The 20,732-nt window shown below is 44.2% G+C and overlaps 2 protein-coding genes across 2 annotated transcripts in view; both read left to right on the top strand.

The window, feature by feature from the left end:
• Window positions 1-5,408, top strand: part of FREM2 (FRAS1 related extracellular matrix 2) — a 142,821-nt gene extending 137,413 nt beyond the window's left edge. The window contains exon 24 of the mRNA XM_054813844.1: window positions 1,440-5,408. Within this exon, the coding sequence (XP_054669819.1) occupies window positions 1,440-1,952 (513 nt within the window). The 3' untranslated portion in view covers window positions 1,953-5,408. The remainder of the gene's footprint in view (window positions 1-1,439) is intronic.
• An 8,270-nt stretch (window positions 5,409-13,678) lies between these two features.
• LOC129201904 (complement C4-like) overlaps window positions 13,679-20,732 on the top strand; it is a 60,810-nt gene continuing 53,756 nt past the window's right edge. Inside the window, exon 1 of the mRNA XM_054813841.1 lies at window positions 13,679-13,894. The gene's annotated coding sequence lies outside the window, so the exon portion shown is untranslated. The remainder of the gene's footprint in view (window positions 13,895-20,732) is intronic.

The following is a 20,732-nucleotide window of genomic DNA, read 5'->3' as shown; positions in this document are numbered from 1 at the left end:
CTCTTGCCTAATTCCATAGTCTAACCAGAAATTATACAAATTACCCTTATGCATTTCTTCTAAGAACTTGTTAAGTTACTTGTTACACAGTGTTGTTTCCCTGCTTTCTATCTCACTTGTTAGAGACAAAAATAAAGGAATCATAAGCATTTGTAGTGAACTTCATCAAAATCTAATTGATACTCAGGATTTTCTGTGCAATTCTTTCCTCACAGACTGGCACACTGTGAGACACCTAAGCCCAGAAATTGACATCTAAAGGGTGCAACTACTTTTTAATTCAATATAATTCTTCAGCTGTGTGTGTTCATCACTTTGATCTATATAACCCAGCCAGGAGTTGTCTGTTCAGTATTTGTCTCTTTAGTATTTGCAAAACTGCATGCAAAACTCAAGTGTATAAATCAGTAGAAAAAATATGGAGGAGAATTTAATCCTACTCCTGTCCACTTCAGTATTAAAGATCCCATTGTAAGCAATGAAATATTTAAGAGAACAGCCTAGTTACCAGATAAAAAGGGTTTCATAAGGTGTTCCCATGAAAATGAAATCTTATTTTTGATACGAAGAATGCATTTCCAGTAATGCAGTAATTTTTGTCCTCATTCTGTCAAATGAATGAGAAGAGGAAGCAGCAGTATGTTCTGAGAAAGAAAAACAAGAGTAAGGTGGAAAATGTGCTATTTCGCACAATAACAGAAGTTGGATGCAATCACTGAAATTATCAGCCAGTAGTTTTTAGAAAGTATTCAGGCAATCCTGCTGGACCTTGTGGAGTCCAAATATATTATGGACAAGACAAATTCAGATAAGATAGCACCATCTCACACAAACTGCAGGGAATCATGGAATCACAGAATGGATGATGTAGCCAGGGACCCCTGGAGATGTCTGTTCCAACGCCCTGCTCAAAGCAGGGACAACTAGAGCAGGTTGCCCAGGACCATGTCCAGTTGGATTTTAAATATCTCCAAGGATGGAGACTCCACAGCCTTCCTGTTCCAATATTCAGCCATCCTCACAGTAAAAAAATTGGTTTCTTATGTTAAGATGGAAATAGAACCACAGCCAGGACCTAGCCAGCTGGCAGGTTGAGCCTGGAAGGTCATCTTCCGTGGCCTGTCTACAGCTGAGGTTCTTTGTATGGCCATTGATACTAACAGTACCAAAAAAATGCCAAGGCTGTGCTTCTTTATCTGCACCTGATAGCCATAGATTCTGGATATGAAGAGGAATGGAGACTACGCCGTCTTAAAATTTTGGCAGAAAACATGACTCCTCTGGTGCATGTTGGCACATAGTGGGGGTGTTATCTGTGCATGATTTTGAAAGTACTTGTCCAGGCAATCAATTCAGAACAGTGATTGATTTTCTCTGTGTATAGTGCTGTCCAGATTATGTATGTGTGTGTTTAAATACAAAAAATTGTGTCTTTCTAGGTGTCTTTGGGTAGGGAGTGGTATGTCCATACAATCTACACTGTACGTTCAAAAGAGAATTCTAACCGTGGAATTGGCAAAAGAAGTGTGGAGCACCAGTACCACTCGCTCTTTAGTAGTGGGAACCCAGGAGCATCCACACAGAGACGTCGGAAGAGGGGAGCTGAGCAGGCCCCAGAACTCGCAAAAGACATTGGAGCAGAAAACAGCCGAGGAACAAACATACAGCACATAGCACTGGATCGCACCAGCAAGAAACAGGTTCCTCAAAGGGAGGTTGCAGTCAATGGCGTTCTCCCCAGGGAACTGAATAACCAAAATGCAGGGGTCAGCGTAGTCACAATCATTGGTGGAGTTGCTGCCGTTTTCCTTGCCATCTGCTTAATTGCAGTCATCATTTTGCTGCTAAAATGGAAACAAAATTCTGAGAAGAAGGAAGCCACAAAGGAGTCGGGCAGCAACGAACCAATGATGCTACCGTATAATTACACCAGCGACAGCTCGGAGGTTTGATTCCGAGACCACAGGATTCAAGCCAGAGTCTCCAGAGTGCCTCAAAAAGAAACTTGAACTGCACTTTCTTAGCAGCAGATCATGGTGACTCATGAGGTATAAAAAGTACATATGCTTTTAGGTGTACTTGAAATTTTTTATCCTGAACTCTTGGTGCCATTATCAGAATAGAAGAATCTGTACCGAATCTCCCACTTTGCACGAAAGGTAATCCTGACATCCCTGTATCATGCACTAATCTTAAGCAGCAATTCAAGGAACTGCATTGTAAGGGAGAAAATTTTGTTTTGTTTTTGTATTTTCTGATATTTCAAAAATGTAGAAGAAACTATCCAAGGGTGCTATATATCCTGTCTGCAATAAGAGAGGAAATCTGTTTCTTCGGAAACACAGAATACTTGAGAGGAGGAATTCCTTACACTCTTCAGTGAAATTTTGTACTGTTTCTCACAAAGAACTCAATGTCTACAGTTAGTCTGAAAGGTGATGAAATGCCTTAGGCATGAATCCTCCTTCCTATAAACTTTTGACTTAGCTTAAGCTATACCAGTGATTTTTATTTTTTTTTTTACTTATGTGTAACTGAACTTTTTCAAAAGACAGCTAGATTAGACAGCATAACATTATAATCAGTTGCATGTCACAGGATGCAATACATACTCTTTTCTGCAAATTCTTATTCAGCTATTTAATCTGAGAATTTTTTTCCTTATTTATGTTTATATAAAGCCAAAGAATGCAGCAAATCCAGAAATAATTTTGTTTTTCACAGAAACTGGATGCTTATGTCCTTTTAAGTTTATAATGGATCATGGAAGTGTTGTAAGGTAAATTATATTTGTTAGTGCATATCCACTGCTGGGAAATGCAAGCATTAGTATTTTAGTACCTAGAGAAGATGATAGCATTAGATTGAAAATGCAGAGGACAAGGTTCTGCCTGAACTGAGCCTACAAATCATGATACTGAGTCCAGCATGTGATTGTCAGTTGCCATATTAAATGGCAACAGAAGAAAAAATAACATTTGATTGAACCAAGTAACATTTATTACTGTATTATCATAGCACATCTTAACGAACATGCTAGGTCAATGTTGGGCATTTTTTAACAAGTGACTGCTTTTGCAAGAGTAATTCTAATCTTCTATCAGTGTTCTTGATTTAGGTAACATGACAGCATGATGTTCCACAGAAGTTTGGATCAGCAGTGTTCCACGTCGGTTCTTGTCCAGATAGGACCTGTTCTGTCCCAAAGATATCCTGCCAAAGTTTTGGCCATGAAAAATACGTAACCTTCAGGACAGATTGTCCCATTTGCCACACTAGTGTTATATACAAATAAGTCATTTCAAGTCAATGGAGTTAAACTATATAAACTATACAAAATCTGAATCAGGCTGTTGAGACTGTTGCTAAAATACCTGTTCCCTTCCACCATCTTGTGGTGGTGGGTGCCATCAGCCCTCTAACTATCTTTGACTGCAGTACACTTGGCATTTGGTATTCTGGGGACCATGCTGCGGAGATCTGAGTTAACTGAATAGGGTCTAACTTGAAAGCAGCCTGGCTGCAAGCACACAATGCTGCCTCTGAACTAAAAAATCCATCCAAAAGGCTTCCTGGCCTGGCTGTGCTGCTCTGTCAACACAGAGAGACCTGACCTAGTAATTCTGCACCATCGTCCTCTGAGCCATAAAGACTCAGAAATGTTGCGGTCTACTAGCCTGGGAATATCTGTGCTATGATTCATGGTACAGTCTGAATGTGCCCACAGAGGGACTCACGCTGATATCTCTTGCTCTGGATTTATATTGTTATGACTTCACTCATTTAATAAGATTTTATGAGTTTTTCACCAAATGAATCAGGTCAGAATCTGTCCTACCTTTTCTAGGTTTTCTAAAGACTGTGATTCAGACTGCTTAATTGAAGGATGTTTGCAGCAACCCAAGGGTCAAACTCCATTATTAAAACCATGCAGTCATCTTTTATTTTAATTAATCTGAGTACTAGCCTGAGACAATTATCCACAAGACATGCCCAGTGCATTAGACCTTTTCCCTAGTCACCTGACATTAATTTACTCTTTTAATGAAGTTCCTGGGTTTGTGATCCATGTATTACGTGTGCAAGATTGATCAAAGACTTAACCCACAGATACTTTGTGTATTTAGTTTAAGTTCACAACTAAGTTGCGAATGTAACCTAAGATCAAATTTGCCTAGGTGAAATCACAATGACAATGAGAAGTGCAGAATTTGTCTCCTAGAACCTGCATGTTTGGATAATAGCAGTCAATGATTCTACAGTAAAATGGGACACATGTAAATAATAGAACATTTTAATATTTATGAAATGCCTGTTCTGTATAAGCAGAGAAAATCTTTTTTAAAGTATATATATAAAAAACAGAAATTAGGTGTTTATCAGTAGAGCTATTTTTCTGCTTTTGAATTTTAATGGACTGAAATATCATTAAAGTTGCTTGCAGGCAAAATCTTTTTTTAATTACTATTTCTTTTTATAAAATCACATCAAAACCCATGTGTTCTACAAGCCAAATATTTAGCCCGGTAAACAACTCCATCGCTGCTTTGAATAGCATCTGATTACAACTCTGTAAAATGTTTAGGTTGATGGGGATTATCAGACAAATCTTTTTCTGACAATACATAAAATAATAATGCAAACTGGTGATAACAAAGAAAAATACAAAGCAAACACTGAAAAGCTGCACAGGCATGAGTAAGATTCATGAATCAGATATCAAAGTCCTCTGCCTGGGAAAAAAATCCCAATGTTTTCAGTGAGGCCTGCCAGATTTGTCCCACTCTTAAGAAATTGGATTTCTTACAATTCAGTGAACTATAAATACATCTGTAACAGCATGCCCTTTTTATTATGGCTTCAAGGTTTTAGATTTCAGCAAAATGTTTTGGAGGCTTATTAACATTTTCCCTTCTACTTAACAAGTGGCCTTGTTTATACTAACCTGAATAAGTGCCTCATTCCCAGTTATGTGCACAAATATGTTAATATTTATCTATCCATGCAATAAACTGAGTATATTTTATATATATATTTAATCTATTTCCAGATTATGTATTCAATCCTCTTTTCCCTGGAGATGCTTATTCTGCTAGCAGTAATACCATTTGTTAAACCTTTATACAATAATTACTGTGTTTAAATTTGTTTTCAAGCTGTCAAAGATCTTTCCATGCATATTTATTTGGAACAGTTTCTTGCTTACGTCTATGGCTGTGATATTTAGCATTTGTATCAGGAAAAAAGAATAAAACTACTTCTGTTTTGGTTACTGCTTTAAAATGTGTGTATAAATATCTCGTTGTGGAGAGGGGTCAGTAATGCAGCGTCAAGAAAAACTAATTTGTCGTATCGATAGAAGAACATAAACTGACTACTGTGTTTGCAATAAATCTCACTGCTTTGTTCCCGAATTGCTTGTTTTCTGGTCATGAAGTGGTCAGCAGAGGAGTTGTTTTTTGATCATTGTGGTTGCACTCACGGCTCAGAGAGGGATTTTTCTTTCAGTTCCAGAACACCAAAAATCTCTAGATAATCTGCAAGCCCTTTGTGGGTTGGATTGCCACGTTCCTGACTGCTGGCAGGGTTTATTGTACCGCACTCATTGACAGGTGAAGGTGAGTCTGCAGCGAGCGGGTCCCTTGTTCCTGCAGTGCTGATCTTGCTGTCAGGTGTTTCTTGTGCCAGCTCATTAGATTTTTTTCCCAGTGGAAAATGTATCAGGTCAGAAATATATGCGAGGTAGACACAGTGAATCTGTTGTATAGACACTTACGGTGAATCTGTTGTATATACTATGATGCAGAAAGAAAAAGCAGCTCTGAACCTTTCCCTTCTCACCCCACCCTTTGTAAACTGGCCAGCACTGCCCTCTGATTTCTGTGGGAACTTAAGTAAGCACCCACCTCCTTCACTGCCAGAAAGGGTATATATACTTGATGGCTAGTTACACAAGTAACACTTACAGTATATTTACCAACTGCTATAAGGAAGGATAAACTAGCAGGCAGTGACTCCTCCTTTGCTATGTCTGTTCCCTTCTGCTACCCGAGCAGTTACTTAGGCTGAGCTGAGCCACCCAGCGTCCTATCTGTGAGCTCTGTGTTGTGATTGCTGCCAGGGCAAATCGGATTGGAAGGGTTTCTGTCCTGCTCCAATATCAATAGCTATATATGATGTAAATGAATGAGGAATCTGGTCACAAGACTATAGCACTATCAATAAATCAAAGGGCATTAATTTCCCACTCCGCGGTAGTCCACAGCTATCAAATCATGTCCATGTTTGTTTCGGCAGTTGGGGAATTCTGATACTACTAAGGTGTCCAGGTGTGTTCCAGCAGGTCCAGGATGACTTTCTCTTCACAGCCCCAGCATGGTTACATTTCAGCATTTATAGGAGTCGGGGTTTTAATGCATCCTCACTGTCTTTTGAAAGAATGACTCAGCTTCTACCCCAAAAGAATTCTGCTCCTACCACTGAATGCTTTGGCTTTGAAAGCTGCTCAGTAAGCTACTCTCGAGTGATTGGCTTTTTGAGTTTTGGTTTTCTTATTATTTATCTCAAGAGATGATCCATTCAGAATTTACCTTGCACTACTGTTGCTTTGGTAAGTAAGCACTGACTTCCAGTAAAAATGAAGGGAACAGCTGGAAGATTCTTAAAGATGCAGCTTGTTTCATTTCATGGCCAATGCTCAAGCATGCACTGGATTCCTGCTATCGCCTCTTACTTGCATTTTCATGATACGTGTTTTCCTGCGTGTAAGTCTACATGTAAAGCCTGAATCTGCAGCTGCACAAGTTAAAGTGCTGCAGTTAAACTAGTGCAACTGGAAGATCAGGTGTAACAATTGCCACCTGTAGTATCTTTTTCACCATTTCTGTAGCAAAAGCTCTAAGTCAGTTACCATGGAAGACAAGAGGAGGCATTCTGGATAAGTGCATGATTTATCCACCTCTTTAATAATATGTTCATTTCTGCTTTTCTCCCTTTTGCATTCCCTTCTTAAAAAAGCACATAATGGAACTAAATGAGGCAGCAAATTACAAAAAGAATGATGAAAAGAATGTCTTCCCCATAAGGAGAGATTAAATAGATAAGATTCGCTTCCTCAGAAAGTAATACCCAATGGAGCGTATTGTAGAGGTGCATTAAATCCTGAATGTTATAGTCATGGTGAGTAGGGAACAATGATTCACTATTTATTGTAATATTTTAGGAGGTTCCACCCAACAAAATTTGCTGGCTACAAGGATGGAACAATGTAGGCAATACCTAATCATCTGACACAAAATTAAAATTACAAGACTCGTTACTCGCATGCCAAACTAAAAAGGAGTGAAATTCATGGAAGAAAAGTCCATTAAAATCAGCTATTTGTTTCAACACCTAGTTCAGAAAACCTGGACTGGAAAAAGCTGTGAGGATTCAGAAGGATCAAGCTGTTCATCTTCTCTGTCCTTTTCCCTACAACTCCACTACCGGGCACTGTCAGAGGCAGGTCGCCCAACCCAGAAAAGCCGCTCTCATGCCCTAACAGTCATACAAAGAGCTGCCAGTCCCAGGCTTGGAATTTATGATATGAAGTACAAAATACATAATATGGTTTTGTTGCTTTGTTTTTTTTCCTTGGGGTAAGAGGGAATGAAAGTTTCCATTTGTCAGCGCCCTAGGTCTCTAACAGCTGGCTTACCTGCCCCTCACATCTGCCTAGACCTCCTGCTGAGGATTGCTCGAAATGGTAGCATGAGTCAATAGCCTTTTCCTGGCGCATATCCTGTGAAGGCATATGATCTGGACAGAATGAGGTAAAGCATCTGGGGAGAGGAAGGTGAGGGCAGAGGTAAAAGATACTGCTGATGGTTTTGTTTACCTTATAAACATGCTCCATTTATTCTCTGCTATTTGTAACAGAAGGTTAAAAGTATTTCTTGGACTATCAAGTGTCTCTTTCATTGATGTATTTTTTTTTCTTGTGTTTCTAATGGCACCAGAATGATCCTGGCAAGAAAGAAACATAAACACCAAATTATTTAAAAGTAGCTCATGGGGTTGTGGCTGGGCTTTTCTTTGATTTCTTGGCAAGAGACTTGGATTTGAATACAACAAAGTGCACTGTGCCCCACAGGGACTGGTCCCCAGTATTGTCAAGTCCATGAATCAGAGGCTGGAGTAGGGTCCAGCTAATTGTTCAGGTCACCACAAGCCTCTGGTGGTATGTCAGGAGGTTGGTTTCATGGGAGGTGTCCTCCTATATCACATAGCAGCACCACACAACAGTGCCACAGGCGTACAGCCTCCTGGAGACAGGATTCCCGGTCTACCCTTGCCAGGATCCTGAAACAGTCTCTGCAAACTTGGCTTAGGTAACACTTGCCCTGATCAACAGAAATGGGCTCTCACAGTAGGAGGAAGGGCAAGATTTGTATCCACCCTCACAGAATCACAGAACCACAGATTGGTAGGGCTTGGAAGGGACCTCTGGAGATCATCTAGTCCAAGCCCTCTGCTAAAGCAGGATCACCCAGAGCAGGTTGCACAGGATCGTGTCCAGGCGGGTTCTTCCAGAGAAGGAGACTCCTCAGCCTCTCTGGGCAGCCTGTTCCAGTGCTCGAAGAGCACCGGTGTGGTGGGTTGACCCTGGCTGGAGGCCAGATGGAGGGGGAGGAGGTACAGAGGTTTTCTTCAAAGTTCTGAAGCCAAGAAGACACCTTCTCCACAGTTGGTGTGTCCCTATCTGGGAAATACATTGCTGCCAAGCTGTTAGAATACGATGCTGGGGCACTTTGAATCACCTTCCTCCACATGGCCCGTGTGCACAGGACATCCTCTGGATCTTTGGAGACCTCCTCATCATCTAGATCACTATAGATGACTTCCAACACTGCTAGTTCTCTCAGGTACTGGATGCCTTCATCTGCGGTGGTCCACTTTCCTGGGAAGTTGACAAGATCTTCCTTGAACGGGTATCTTGTCCTCACACTTGAAAGCAGCCGTCTCCAGAGACTGCAAATTGCTGTCTCTTTTCCAATTCCCCTCTCAATTCCTCGGTTTCTAGCGAGGGATCCCAGCTGTTGGGCTTCCCTGCCTTCCAGTTGCTGACTGTCGGCCCCATTATCCCAGCATCGAAGCAGCCAGGCAGCAATCCGCTCACCAGGCTGGCGGCTGTAATCTTTCCGCATCTCTCGAAGTTCAGATGAGGTCAGAGACCGGGTAATTTCTGCTTCTTGTCTGATTTCTCTCACTCCTTCCTCCCACTTCTTTGCTGAAGGACCAGCTTCCTGCTCAAACCTCTCCTCCTCTTCTTCCTCTTCCCTTACTAGTCGATGATATGGACCTGTTGACCTCCTGGTCCACTGTTTCTTTTTTACTACTGGGGCAATTACTGTAGTTGTCATTGTTTGTGTCCCTATCTCAGCCACGGTGTCCTCAGCTGCAGTTTGGGTGCCTTCCTCAACCACAGTCCTCTGGGAGTACTGCACTGTGGCTCGATAGGCACAGGCCAGGCCCCAGTACAGCGCTAAAAGCTGTTGGTTTTCGTTGGGGTAGGCAAGGCACCCTTCTATCAGGTGGCATGTCAGTTTGCTGGGATTGCTTGCCTGTTCAGGTGTGAAGTCCCAGGCTATAGGAGGTGATAATCGCCCTAGGAACCTGCCCAAATCCTTCCATACACCCTGCCACCCAGGGACCGGCTGCCTCAGGGCACGTTTCACTATTGCTTCACTCAAAAGTTGTCTCCCCTTAAACCAGGACGAAACCAAACTCCACAACACCCGTAATATGCCAGCAGTATTAATTAGTAATATTAATGAGCTTACATAAGGGTGAACAAGGACCTTGGGAGCCTGCGTAATGAAACCATCCACGTCAAACCCAGGGAGAGAGAGAGAGATGTATTCCCCCATCATCTCCACAAGATAGCTCCCCCAGCATAGCAATAACATCGATGCCAGGGCCATGCACATAACCATTGTTTGTACTAGCATGCTCCCAAGTTCCTTCATCCTCCCCACAAAATAGCTCCCCCAGCACAGTAAGATCATCAACACTAGGCCAAAGCACAGAGCAGCCATTGTTTGTATCAGCATGTTCCTAAGTTTAGCAAAATAGAGATAAGCAGCACAGCTAACAAACCCCATGACCTGCACAGGAGCTTGCAACTTAATAACTACTATAGCTGTAGCACCCTTAATACTAAAATGCCTTTGTCGTGCCCCACGTTGGGCGCCAAAAAAGACTGTGGTGGATTGACCCTGGCTGGAGGCCAGGTGCCCACCAGAGCCGCTCTCTCACTCCCCTCATTCACCAAACAGGGGAGAAAAGGCATAACGAAATGCTTGTAGGTCGAGATAAGGACAGGGAGAGATCACTCACTAATTATCGTCACGAGCAAAACAGACCGAACTTAGAGAGGGAATTCATCTAATTTATTACTAGGCAAAACAGAGTAGAGGAATGAGAAAATAAAATCAACTCTTAAAACACTTCCCCCCACCCCTCCCATCTTCCCAGGCTCAACTTCACTCCCGGCTTCAACCTTCCCCCCCTCAGCGGCACAGGGGGACGGGGAGTGGGGGTTACGGTCAGTTCATCACACGGTGTTTCTGCCGCTTCTTCATCCTCAGGGGGAGGACTCCTCTCATCGTTCCCCTGCTCCAGCATGGAGTCCCTCTCACGGGGTGCAGACCTTCAGGAGCAAACTGCTCCAGCGTGGGGTCCCCCACGGGGTCACAAGTCCTGCCAGCAAACCTGCCCTGGCGTGGGCTCCCCTCTTCACGGGTCCACCGGTCCGGCCAGGAGCTTGCTCCAGCGTGGGCTTCCCACGGGCCACAGCCTCCTTCAGGTGCCTCCACCTGCTCTGGCGTGGGGTCCTCCACGGGCTGCAGGTGGAATCTCTACACCCCCTCATCCTTCCTCCATGGGCTGCAGGGGGACAGCCTGCCTCACCATGGCCTTCACCACGGGCTGCAGGGGGATCTCTGCTCCGGCGCCTGGAGCTCCTCCTCCCCCTCCTTCTGCACTGACCTGGGTGTCTGCAGAGTTTCTTACATCTTCTCACTCCTCTCTCCGGCTGCAAAAGCTCTCTCTCTAAGTGTTTTTCTTCTTCTTAAATATGTTATCACAGAGGCGCTGATTGGCTTGGCCTTGGCCAGCGGCGGGCCCGTCTTAGAGCCGGCTGGCATTGGCTCTGTCAGACACAGGGGGAGCTTCTAGCAGCTTCTCGCAGAAGCCACCCCTGTAGCCCCCCCCGCTACCAAAACCTTGCCACGCAAACCCAACACAACTGGCTAGATGCTCAAAGAGCATCAGCTAGAGAGAAAGATTTGCAGTGGCTTTCTGGGCATCAGTGGCTGCCCAAGCACCACACACACAGAAAGTTTCATGTGCTCAGCACTTATCAGAGCTGCCAAATGATGCCCTCAGTATCTTATGGCAACCTAATGCATCAGAGTGTGCAGTACAGCACAGGCACTCTCAGGGCTCCTCTGCACCCTGGGAAACTTCTTCCATCTCACGATGGAATGTCAACCACTAACTCGCCATGCTGCCCAGGGGATGTGCTCATTTATGTCATGTCTTCCAAGACTTCAGAGGCAAAATTCTCCACAGACCAAGTTCACATCACCTCAACGCCACTTAGATCCTAACTTAGGTGGCCTTTAGTAACAAGGTCCAAAAAAAAAGCCATTTATGGACTGTTCTGTGGTGGGCACAGACACCTAAAAGTTGCTGCACAGAAGTGCAACAGAGGAGTGAAATTCTCACTGCTGATTAAGGTTATGCTGCTTTTGGTTATGGGAAAAGCTTGGTTCGTTGGCACTGATTGCCAACACAGCAGGCTCCGCGCTGGGACCCGAATCCGCCTCAGGAAGTACCTGGAGTGGTGTATGGCTGCAACTGTCTCTTCGCTAACTCAAATGTTCTTAACCAGAGTGGCTTCTCAAAAAGAGGAGTTTCAGAGGCAGAATTCCCTTCTTGCTTTTATGTAGCGGGGCTAAATGTGGGCAATTCAATAGCTGTTTTCTCTTGCTGGCAGGATTTTTCTGAACTAGTTGTGTAGTTAGGCAGCTTGCCCAGGAAATTTGAAGTCTTTTATTGCACGTTATCCTGAAAAGGTTTGTGTGCACACCTCCTGCAGCAGTTGCTGCACCCGTTTATTACCATTTCCCCAGTTGTGGTGATTTTCCTACCCTGTAACACCGTGCTTAGAGAACAGGACCAGCAACAACAGCTTCTGTCTGAGCTCTTTTGGCTTGGTGCACTGCTACTTGGATTTTCCTTTCCAATTTGGCTCTCACAATGAAGGTGCCAGAGGGATATTTCTCCCCCAAAAAACTTCAGTTTCCTCAGGAACTTTGCATTTGACATCCATAACATCATTATGAATGGTAAGGGTGATGCCAACAATGCAAACAAATTCTTGCAGCATTTAGGCATTGCCTATAGTTCCCATCTGGAACTGTCAGCTGTGGTAATACGTGTTGTCCCAGTCTCCTCATGAATTAGCTGAGAAGTTTTATTCTCCATAAAATGATTGGTTTCAAAGCATGACAAGTGCATGTGCACACACACACAGAGAACACATTTTAATTATTATAGAAATTTTACATAGATTTTATTATGTAATATATATTTTAAACTTTACATATAGGTATGTATATTGTTTGGGCATTTTATATAGTATGTAAAAGATATTGATATATGTAAATAGTACATATTTCATGTGTGTGTTTGCATTTTTTTTTTATTATATAACACAATTTTTTATTTATATGTAATTCCTCAGATAAGATCACAAGGATGAAGCGTTACAAGCTGGGAAGCAAAATTGAAGGTGTATTTGTGTGGAAGGAATCACAGCAGCCAGACTCACAGCCAAAACCTGGGAATGCACCTCCCAGTGCTCAGGGTCAGGCAGACTGATTTGATACACTCTGCTGGAGTCCAAAATAAGCAAACTGGTGGAATTCAGGACCATGTCCCAGATGGTGACTTCAGTGGTCCCAGCTCCTGGGACCAGCAGCTGCAATCTCTACTTCCACCTTGAGCTTTCAGCCCTGATGTGCTGCAGGATGCCAGGGAGCAGCACAACCATTCCTCCAAAATACCTTGTGTTTGGAGAGCAGCAAGTAAATGCATTGAGAAAAAGAGGAGTTAAATGACAGAATTTCTCCAAAAGTCCGTGTTTCAGTGTCTCTGCTATTTATTTTACGTCAAAATGCTGCAGTAGCAGGATTTCCCACCTCCCGAGTGCCTGCAGCCTGGGGGCTGGAAAGCGATAGCCATGGCAGCAGCTTCTCCTTGCACCCCTCTCCTGGGCTGCTGGTCTCTCGGTTCCCCTTCCGCGACTGCCGTGAGCTGGTTCTGGCCGCTCATTAGCAGAGTGGCCTGGAATTGTCCCCAAACAGGGGGAAGGCAGCAGGCTCAGTCAGTGAACACATGCCTCCAAGGGCCAGCGACAGGGGCTGCTGCCAGCATCTGGGCCACGTGAGCCTTTCTCCCTGGTCCCCAGGCGTTTTAAGAGTCTTTTCCATTTGGTGAAGCTATGAAGTTAAAGCTAATCAGCTGCCCAGGGGATGAAGGAATTTGGCTGCTAAACAAAGAGCTGGCTGCTGTCGGACACAGTCCAAGATTTCTCAAAGGGGCAACAAAGGTGCCACTTTATTCCCACGTGAGCACCCGTGGACGTGGACTTTAACTCCTCAGTGGTTCCCGGCACCCCTGACCGGGGTGGGAGAGGTCGCTTTGGTCCAGCTCAGACCAGCCCTCACCGTCCCTCTGGAGCACTCAAACCCAGCTTTCAGTCTGCTTCTCAGTAAACGAGCCATGGCGATTGGTTGTAGAATAAAGTAAAAAAGGAGAGCTCAAGACGCAAGGAGCATCTTACCTGGTGAGTGACCAACACTGGCTGCAAACGGGTCATTTTTGTGCCGCTGTCACATAGTGTGAGGTGAACCTGGTGCTTAAAATAGATCGGTGGGTTGGAAAAAAGAGGTAAATGTGTGCTCTAAAGAAAAGTAGGTGTGCCAAGAGGGTGCCTGCGGATTAAAAGTCACTTGTCTGTGGCAACAGTTTCACAAACCCAGGCTGACTATTCAGAAAGATCTTAATTTAATGACTTGAGAACCAACAGTTCTGTCATCTTCTCTAATTTATTTATTTGGTTTCTTTGCTTCACAATTTTCTGGCAAATGTAAATTCATTCTCCTTTTTGCCTGCAGCCATCTCTCACATACCTGCACTTTAAAGGGAACCTGTCAGGGCCATGGTTATCCTCCTAATATAGATCTTTATAAACTGGTCATACTGTGAGAATTTTATATTTAAAAAAAATAAAAAACAGAAAAAATACACATCTGCATTTTACAATTTTCAGAAAATGTTAAACTACTGAAAATTAAATGAATCACAACTGACCAGGCATTTTTCAGAGTCTAGTAAAATCAGCCCTTATGGCAACAGGGAATTACATTACAAAAATGGGGAAAATAAATAGCCTTCAGTGTTAAAACGATCATTAACAGCAGAGATATATCAAATTGGATATGGTCTGGGCTCAGCTGTCTGTTCCTGTATCCCTTTATTTCCTTCCTGTTTTCCCTTTACTGTAGTTCCTGCCTGTATTTCCTTTACTGTACTCTTTTGCTGCATGTAAATGTTGAAAACATGCCACCTGCTGTTCTTTCCAGCCATTGCACAGTCCCAAGAAAACATCTAACCTCTGGCAATCTCCCTAAGATGAGCGCACGTCTACGCACGGCTAGATGCAAGCACACGCACGTGCGTGTAAACCTGGATACGCACGCATCTCTTAAATCCCTCTGACCTACCGAAATCTCTTTATTCACAGGCTTTTCTTTAGTTACACTATGGGGACTGCAGCTATGACAATAAACATGCTCACTGAAGGGTTTCCAAGGAAACCAGAAATTAGGCCAACTCCACCAACTGTCGCTGGAAAGTAAAGGGGGAGGAGGAAGGTGATACTTCATCCAGGCTCTCTTTAATAACTGCACAGGACAAAGATCTGTATCTGCTTTTTTACCTTCTTATCCTCGGCTCCTTCACCTCCACACGTACACCCACACGTAAACGCTTCCCTTCAGAGCTGCTCTGGGAAATTCTCCCTCCTCTCCTTCCACTGATGCAGGTATGTCGCAGAGCTTCTGCCAGGGCAGCCTGGGCATCCCCGCTCGCACGCTACTGCACAATGCAGTGGGATGGGGAGACTGAAACACAGCTCCAGCCCCAAAGTTCTGCTTTTGTGTTTCATGACTTTTAACCTGAGTTTTTGTATTGCTGATGATTCCTTTTCCAAAAAAAAAACCCCACAAGGGGCATTTCTTACACCATTACCCCTCCAGAAGCTCATAGCTTAGTCTTCTGTTATCCCAAATAAAGCACAACATTAAGAGTATGAGCAGATTCCTCTGCATAGCTTTTCCTACCTATATTTCCTCTTGCTATTTAAGGAATCACTATAACTACAGATAAGCTTGGGCTTTGGTAAAGACTGGATGGCGCTCAGAACTCCGAGGTACGAGAAATGCTTTATTTTCTTTTCTCCGGCCACTAATGAGTAGTGTGCGCCTTTCTGAGAAGCTAGGGCTGTGTTCAGGGGTCTTAGCTTCTTTCCACTGAGGACTCTGCAGTGGAAGACCACGTAGGCAGGAGATACTTCTGTGTTAGGTGGTAGCGATGAAGTGTCGTACATATGAGCGAGGGTAAGGGGCTGGACGTAGCCACAGAAATTATGCTCGTGGGTTGCCTTTGCAGGGAGATAGGGAGGTGGTCCGGGTATCACATCTCAGGGCTGCAGAAAAGTCCTGCAGAAATGTCTTTTTCTTTATCTGCATTTGCATGAGGAGTGTTATTCCTAAGTTCATAGCTGCATTCTTCTGTACCTTATACGCAATATCTTGCTTTTATATGGTCTTGGATTGCTCTGTGTAGGGGATCCTGCCTGTCTGACTCCTTAGACAGAGCACTTCAGACATCTGAGTTGCAGATAGGGTTATTTATTCCTTAAGAGCACTGTAAATACAATTAAGCCAGCCTTTATTTCTACTATAACCCCCATGGCAGAAGGGTTATCTGAAGACTGTAAAGAGGAATAAGTAATAAGAGTAAAAGAAATATCCTTAGAAGGTGTATTTTTTTCTCTGTGTTCTTTTAATCTCAGAGATACGTGTTATGACAAAGGAGCCAAAGACCCTCTCTGCCTGTTCCTGTGTGCCAGAAAGGTGTTAGCATTCCTAAATAGCTGGCCTTATATCACAATACCTTAAGGCACTTTAACTCCTATGAGAAGTGAAGCTAGCCCTCTGTCTACTGTGAAATATGGGGAGCTTAAAGATGATTTAAAGTAATCTTTTCTCCTCCCTTCAAGTCACAAGTGGAATTTCACTGGAACAGAGAATAGGGGCCCCACGTTTTCAAGGCATCTGTTTTCCCTGATAAGCCCTTGACTTGCAGGGAGTGGGACGAGAAGAGTATGTTGCAGTAAATCAGAAAGTTCATAAGGCGTGGAGTGGGGTCAGGCTTCTGGCTGCAATAATCACTTCAGAAAGGACACAAATGAGCTAAGCCTTGTTCTTGGCAATAAAGTGGTGGTCAGCACAAAACAGTTCATCTTGCCCTCCAGGATCTAATGCCATGAGGCTGGTGTAGCTGGGTAGAGCAACGTGTTTCTGACTAGCTCAGAAATTTTCCACCAACTGAGGACACACTGACTTTATAAAAACTCACCCTTAAAATATGGCTTGAATGGCACTGCTTTTGCTGTTGCATTTTCTTTCAAATTGATAGACTTGGGCAATAGGTTAAAAAGCTGGATAGAAACCTGGACTTGTATCCAGGCAGGTTGGTTTTGGAGACGGTTGAGAAAAGGCTGTGATGTCAAGAGGTGTGCAGCTCTCGGTATCCCAAAGCAAATCCCACCAGAGGTATCTCAGAAGAAAATGTGTGTTTGGTTCTGAACTCCCAGTGGGTCACCTGGGACATCTTGCGGGGGGGGTGTGGGGGGGGTATCTTTCTTTTCTTATCTTCTTTTGTATATGCAAGTTTTTAAGGACTCCTTAGAGCAGACCAGGGTAGGTCCCTCCACCACGATAACCCCACTAGCTGTGTTGACAGTGACGGAGCTCAGACACGCAGCTCACGTACGAGCAGCCTGCGCCCCGGAGAACCACCCGTGTGCGTGTGAACCCAGAGCTGACTCCCCATTACTCCTGGTACCTGCCGTGGGAAGTAGAAGGGCAGGGGAGGGAGGGGGGGTGTCACAGAAAGCAGGACTGACAATTTCACAGCTCTTCGTGAAAGCGTGCTTCCGTGGTGGAGAGCACAGCTGGCCGCTGGATGGCACCAGGACTCCGTCCGAACGCCGCTGCCGGAGGCCTGCACGCTTCCCTTCAACACCCCTGACTGTCCCATCGCTAGGCCAAGAGGTGCTTTACAGCCACCGCAAGACGCTGGCAGCAAAAAGGTAGAAATTACAGATGTGAAAGCCGTCACTGAAGATGCAGAATGCTGTCACGGATAATATTTTCAAAGGGATCTTCGATGCACATGCAGCCCTCTGTTACCAAGATGGGAATATTCTGCAGAGTACTTTGAGTTCCTTTCCATACAGGCTGCTATTTCTGAATAATCACAGATGTGTAATACACCTTTTCTAACCATAGGACAGAGGGAAATTTTTAATTTTTTTTCAAACTGTTTTGTTCCAAAGCTTCCTGGATGCTGCCTCAAGCTACAGCAACAGCAGTATATAGAAGCTGGAGATTTAGCAGATTCTAGCTGCAAGACTCTGTGTCTTGGACTATATTAACATCTCACATGTGACCCAGGTCAGAGGCACTGATGTTGCCACAGTGAGTCAACACTTTTTGGTATCTCAGTGGAAAATGCATGCAGCAAACCTATGGCAGATATTTATAGGATAATGTGTAAGTAAATGCTGTTAATACTCTTCTCCACAGACACTGAAGCGGGGCTTGCTGCCTAAATGTACACCTGCAGTGCACTTACCAAGGCCAGCAAGCTTTAATGAAGTCACCAAAGAAAGGGGAGGTTTGGAAATTTGGTATTCCATTCCATTACATTGCAATTCTTAATGATCTCTCATGACTTTATTCATTTATTTGTCACTGCTCAGGCAGCAATGTAAAGGCCTGTGAAATGGGAGCCAGCCCCAAATTTACGGAAGAAACTGCTGCTGGTGGCAGCAAGGAATGAGGAAAAGCCTGTAAGGCAGGGCAAACAGCCCAAGACCAAGGTGCTTGGTAGGGGCCAGCCGTGGCACCGCCGTGCTGTGTATAACCTTGGCGAAGAGCCTGCCTCACCGCCTGGACAGCAGAGGCCAGTGGGCTCCGGGGGCAGGACTAGGCAGTGTCCAAGCCCAGGAACAGCATGAGCAGGCGTGGAATTAGGTCTCAGACCTGGGCTTCTATCTGAGGCTTAGAGTGCCATCCACACCGGCTCTTTCAAACCTGCTATTTATTTCTTCTACCCCACCAAACCATTGACAAATGCAACAGGCACCTCCAGTGCATGCAGAAGAAGGAAAGCTAAGAGAGATGCCCGACGTGGGTGGCACTGGCAGGTGAGGTTCTCTGCTGCACCAGCCCAACGAGGTACAGCCCCAGCCTTGGCTTTCACACAGGGTTGCAGGCTGGGCTGCTGTCAGAGACGGCAGCAGGGTCACTGCTGGCACCACAGACTGAACCAGAACAGTGCAGAGGTGTTTTTAAACTGCATCCTGAGGTAACTGAAAATTCATCTTCCTCATTCAGGAGTCAAGTCAAAATCGAGCATGAATGGCCTGGAAATCTGACCCACATCGTAAAAATACATAGCAGGACATGTGCTCATGCATTAGCAAGGGCAGATCCATGCCCCTATGAAGATGCAGTGGCTAAATGAAAATATCCTTTGTGTCCACATTTTTTCTGTAGGTACAATGTATAAACTATATAATCTACGCAGGGTGTGTCTGACCCAAGTACTGTCAGCAGGGCTTTGGGGACATCCAGCCAGTCCCCTTCTGAAGGCATCGGTATTCCCCTCTGCACCTAAACCACTGAGAGGGCAGCTGAGTTGTCTTCTTTCATATTATTTTGCTGTAGGCAGTCTTCTGCAAAATTGGGTTAATAAGAGGGAAGATTCCTGCTACGACCACCATGTCCAGGCTGGGTACGGTGTCTTATAGAATCATAGAATGGTTTGGTTGGAAGGGACCTCAAAGATCATCTAGTTCCAACCCCCTGCCATGGGCAGGGACACCCTCCACCAGACCAGGTTTCCCAAAGCCCCATCCAACCTGGCCTAGAACACTTCCAGGGAGGGGGCATCCACAACTTCTCTACCTATCCCTGAAAGCACAAAGAGGCACACTGTTCATCCAAATAGCTGACGGCTGCAAAAGGTCAGAGGTCCATGGCTAAATTTCTGCCAAAAGATCAGCATACATTACCTGAACAACTGTCCCACTGAGCTGCTGCAAAAGTCATCCAGATTTTACTCCTTTATAACAGGACAGCAGATGCTTTGCCTACCCCCTGGGGAGGTGCTGCAGCTCCTGACGCTGAAACGTGGCGTAACTGAGCAGCTTCTCCTTCACAATAAAACCAAAGCTCTCCTGACAATCATTTCCTGTCTCCTCCCATTTCTCTTTGAATATCATCCTTGAACATTAAAACCAAGGGATCAAAAAAAGTAGGACAGCTTCTGATCTATCAGTGGAGCTGACCTAAACTTGCTTGAGTGCGATGGAAGTCGGAGCAGAGCTTCCTCCCAGGCTTGGGAGAGCAGAAGCGTTCCTGTGTCTTGTGTTTGTCTGCCTTGCTGAGTGAAGTGAAAGATTTAGGTTTAATTTGCAGATCAGAACAAGGAAAGAAAGCTGCCAGTGGCAGATAAGCACACGGCTAGCTGTGGTTGTACATGGCATGTGATTTTTTTTTTCCTCCGTTTGTTTGTGAAACATTTTTTAGTATAATAATTTTGCAATTGTCCGAAACATTAGATTATCTTCTTATGGTAAATCAGGAAAGGCAAGGAATGAGGATCAATAATATTTATAAATTACTTCTCTAAATTCTGCCCATATAAAAGGCTGGTTTTCCTTGATTTCATGATATGCTCCCAAATCCAAAAACTGGATGTGTAACCTGTATTCTTATTCTTCTCGGCTAGTTAGTATTTTAGCTTTTGCCACTGATATGTTCAAGATGCTTTTTCCTTTTTTTAACTTATTCTTATCTTTTGCTCCCATGAAAAGGAGAAAAAAAAGGATCCCCTAAAGAGACAACTATGTTAATTACAGTCCAGAATAAGGGTGAAGTTGGGAAAGATCAAAATAGTTGAAATATGTTAATTTTTGTAGGTAATTTGTATTTGTTGCAGTTGGTAGTGAGGAAAATTGGGTCGTCTTTGGTTTTTATAATGAAATTGGGAAAAAAAAAAAAAATCAAAGACCCACAAAGGATGGATTTGAGGCTAAGACTCTAGACAGAGTGTCAGGATGTTTGGGTGCAATGGCAATACTGTAAATGCCCTGGGTGATCTAGGCCAGGTTGTTTTCTTCCTCATTTCCAGCAGTTCTGTGCTTTCTCCTGGGGCGAGAGAGCCACCTGCGTGCTCAGACATCTCCTCCCCTCCTGGCCGTGACACGTCCAATGGCTTTTTCTCTCAGCAAGGCTCTGGTTGGTATATTTATTTAATTTGACTAC

This window comes from Grus americana, chromosome 1, assembly GCF_028858705.1.
Source record: "Grus americana isolate bGruAme1 chromosome 1, bGruAme1.mat, whole genome shotgun sequence".
In the NCBI taxonomy this organism is placed as follows: domain Eukaryota; kingdom Metazoa; phylum Chordata; class Aves; order Gruiformes; family Gruidae; genus Grus; species Grus americana.
This window is presented reverse-complemented; position numbering and strand designations above follow the sequence as displayed.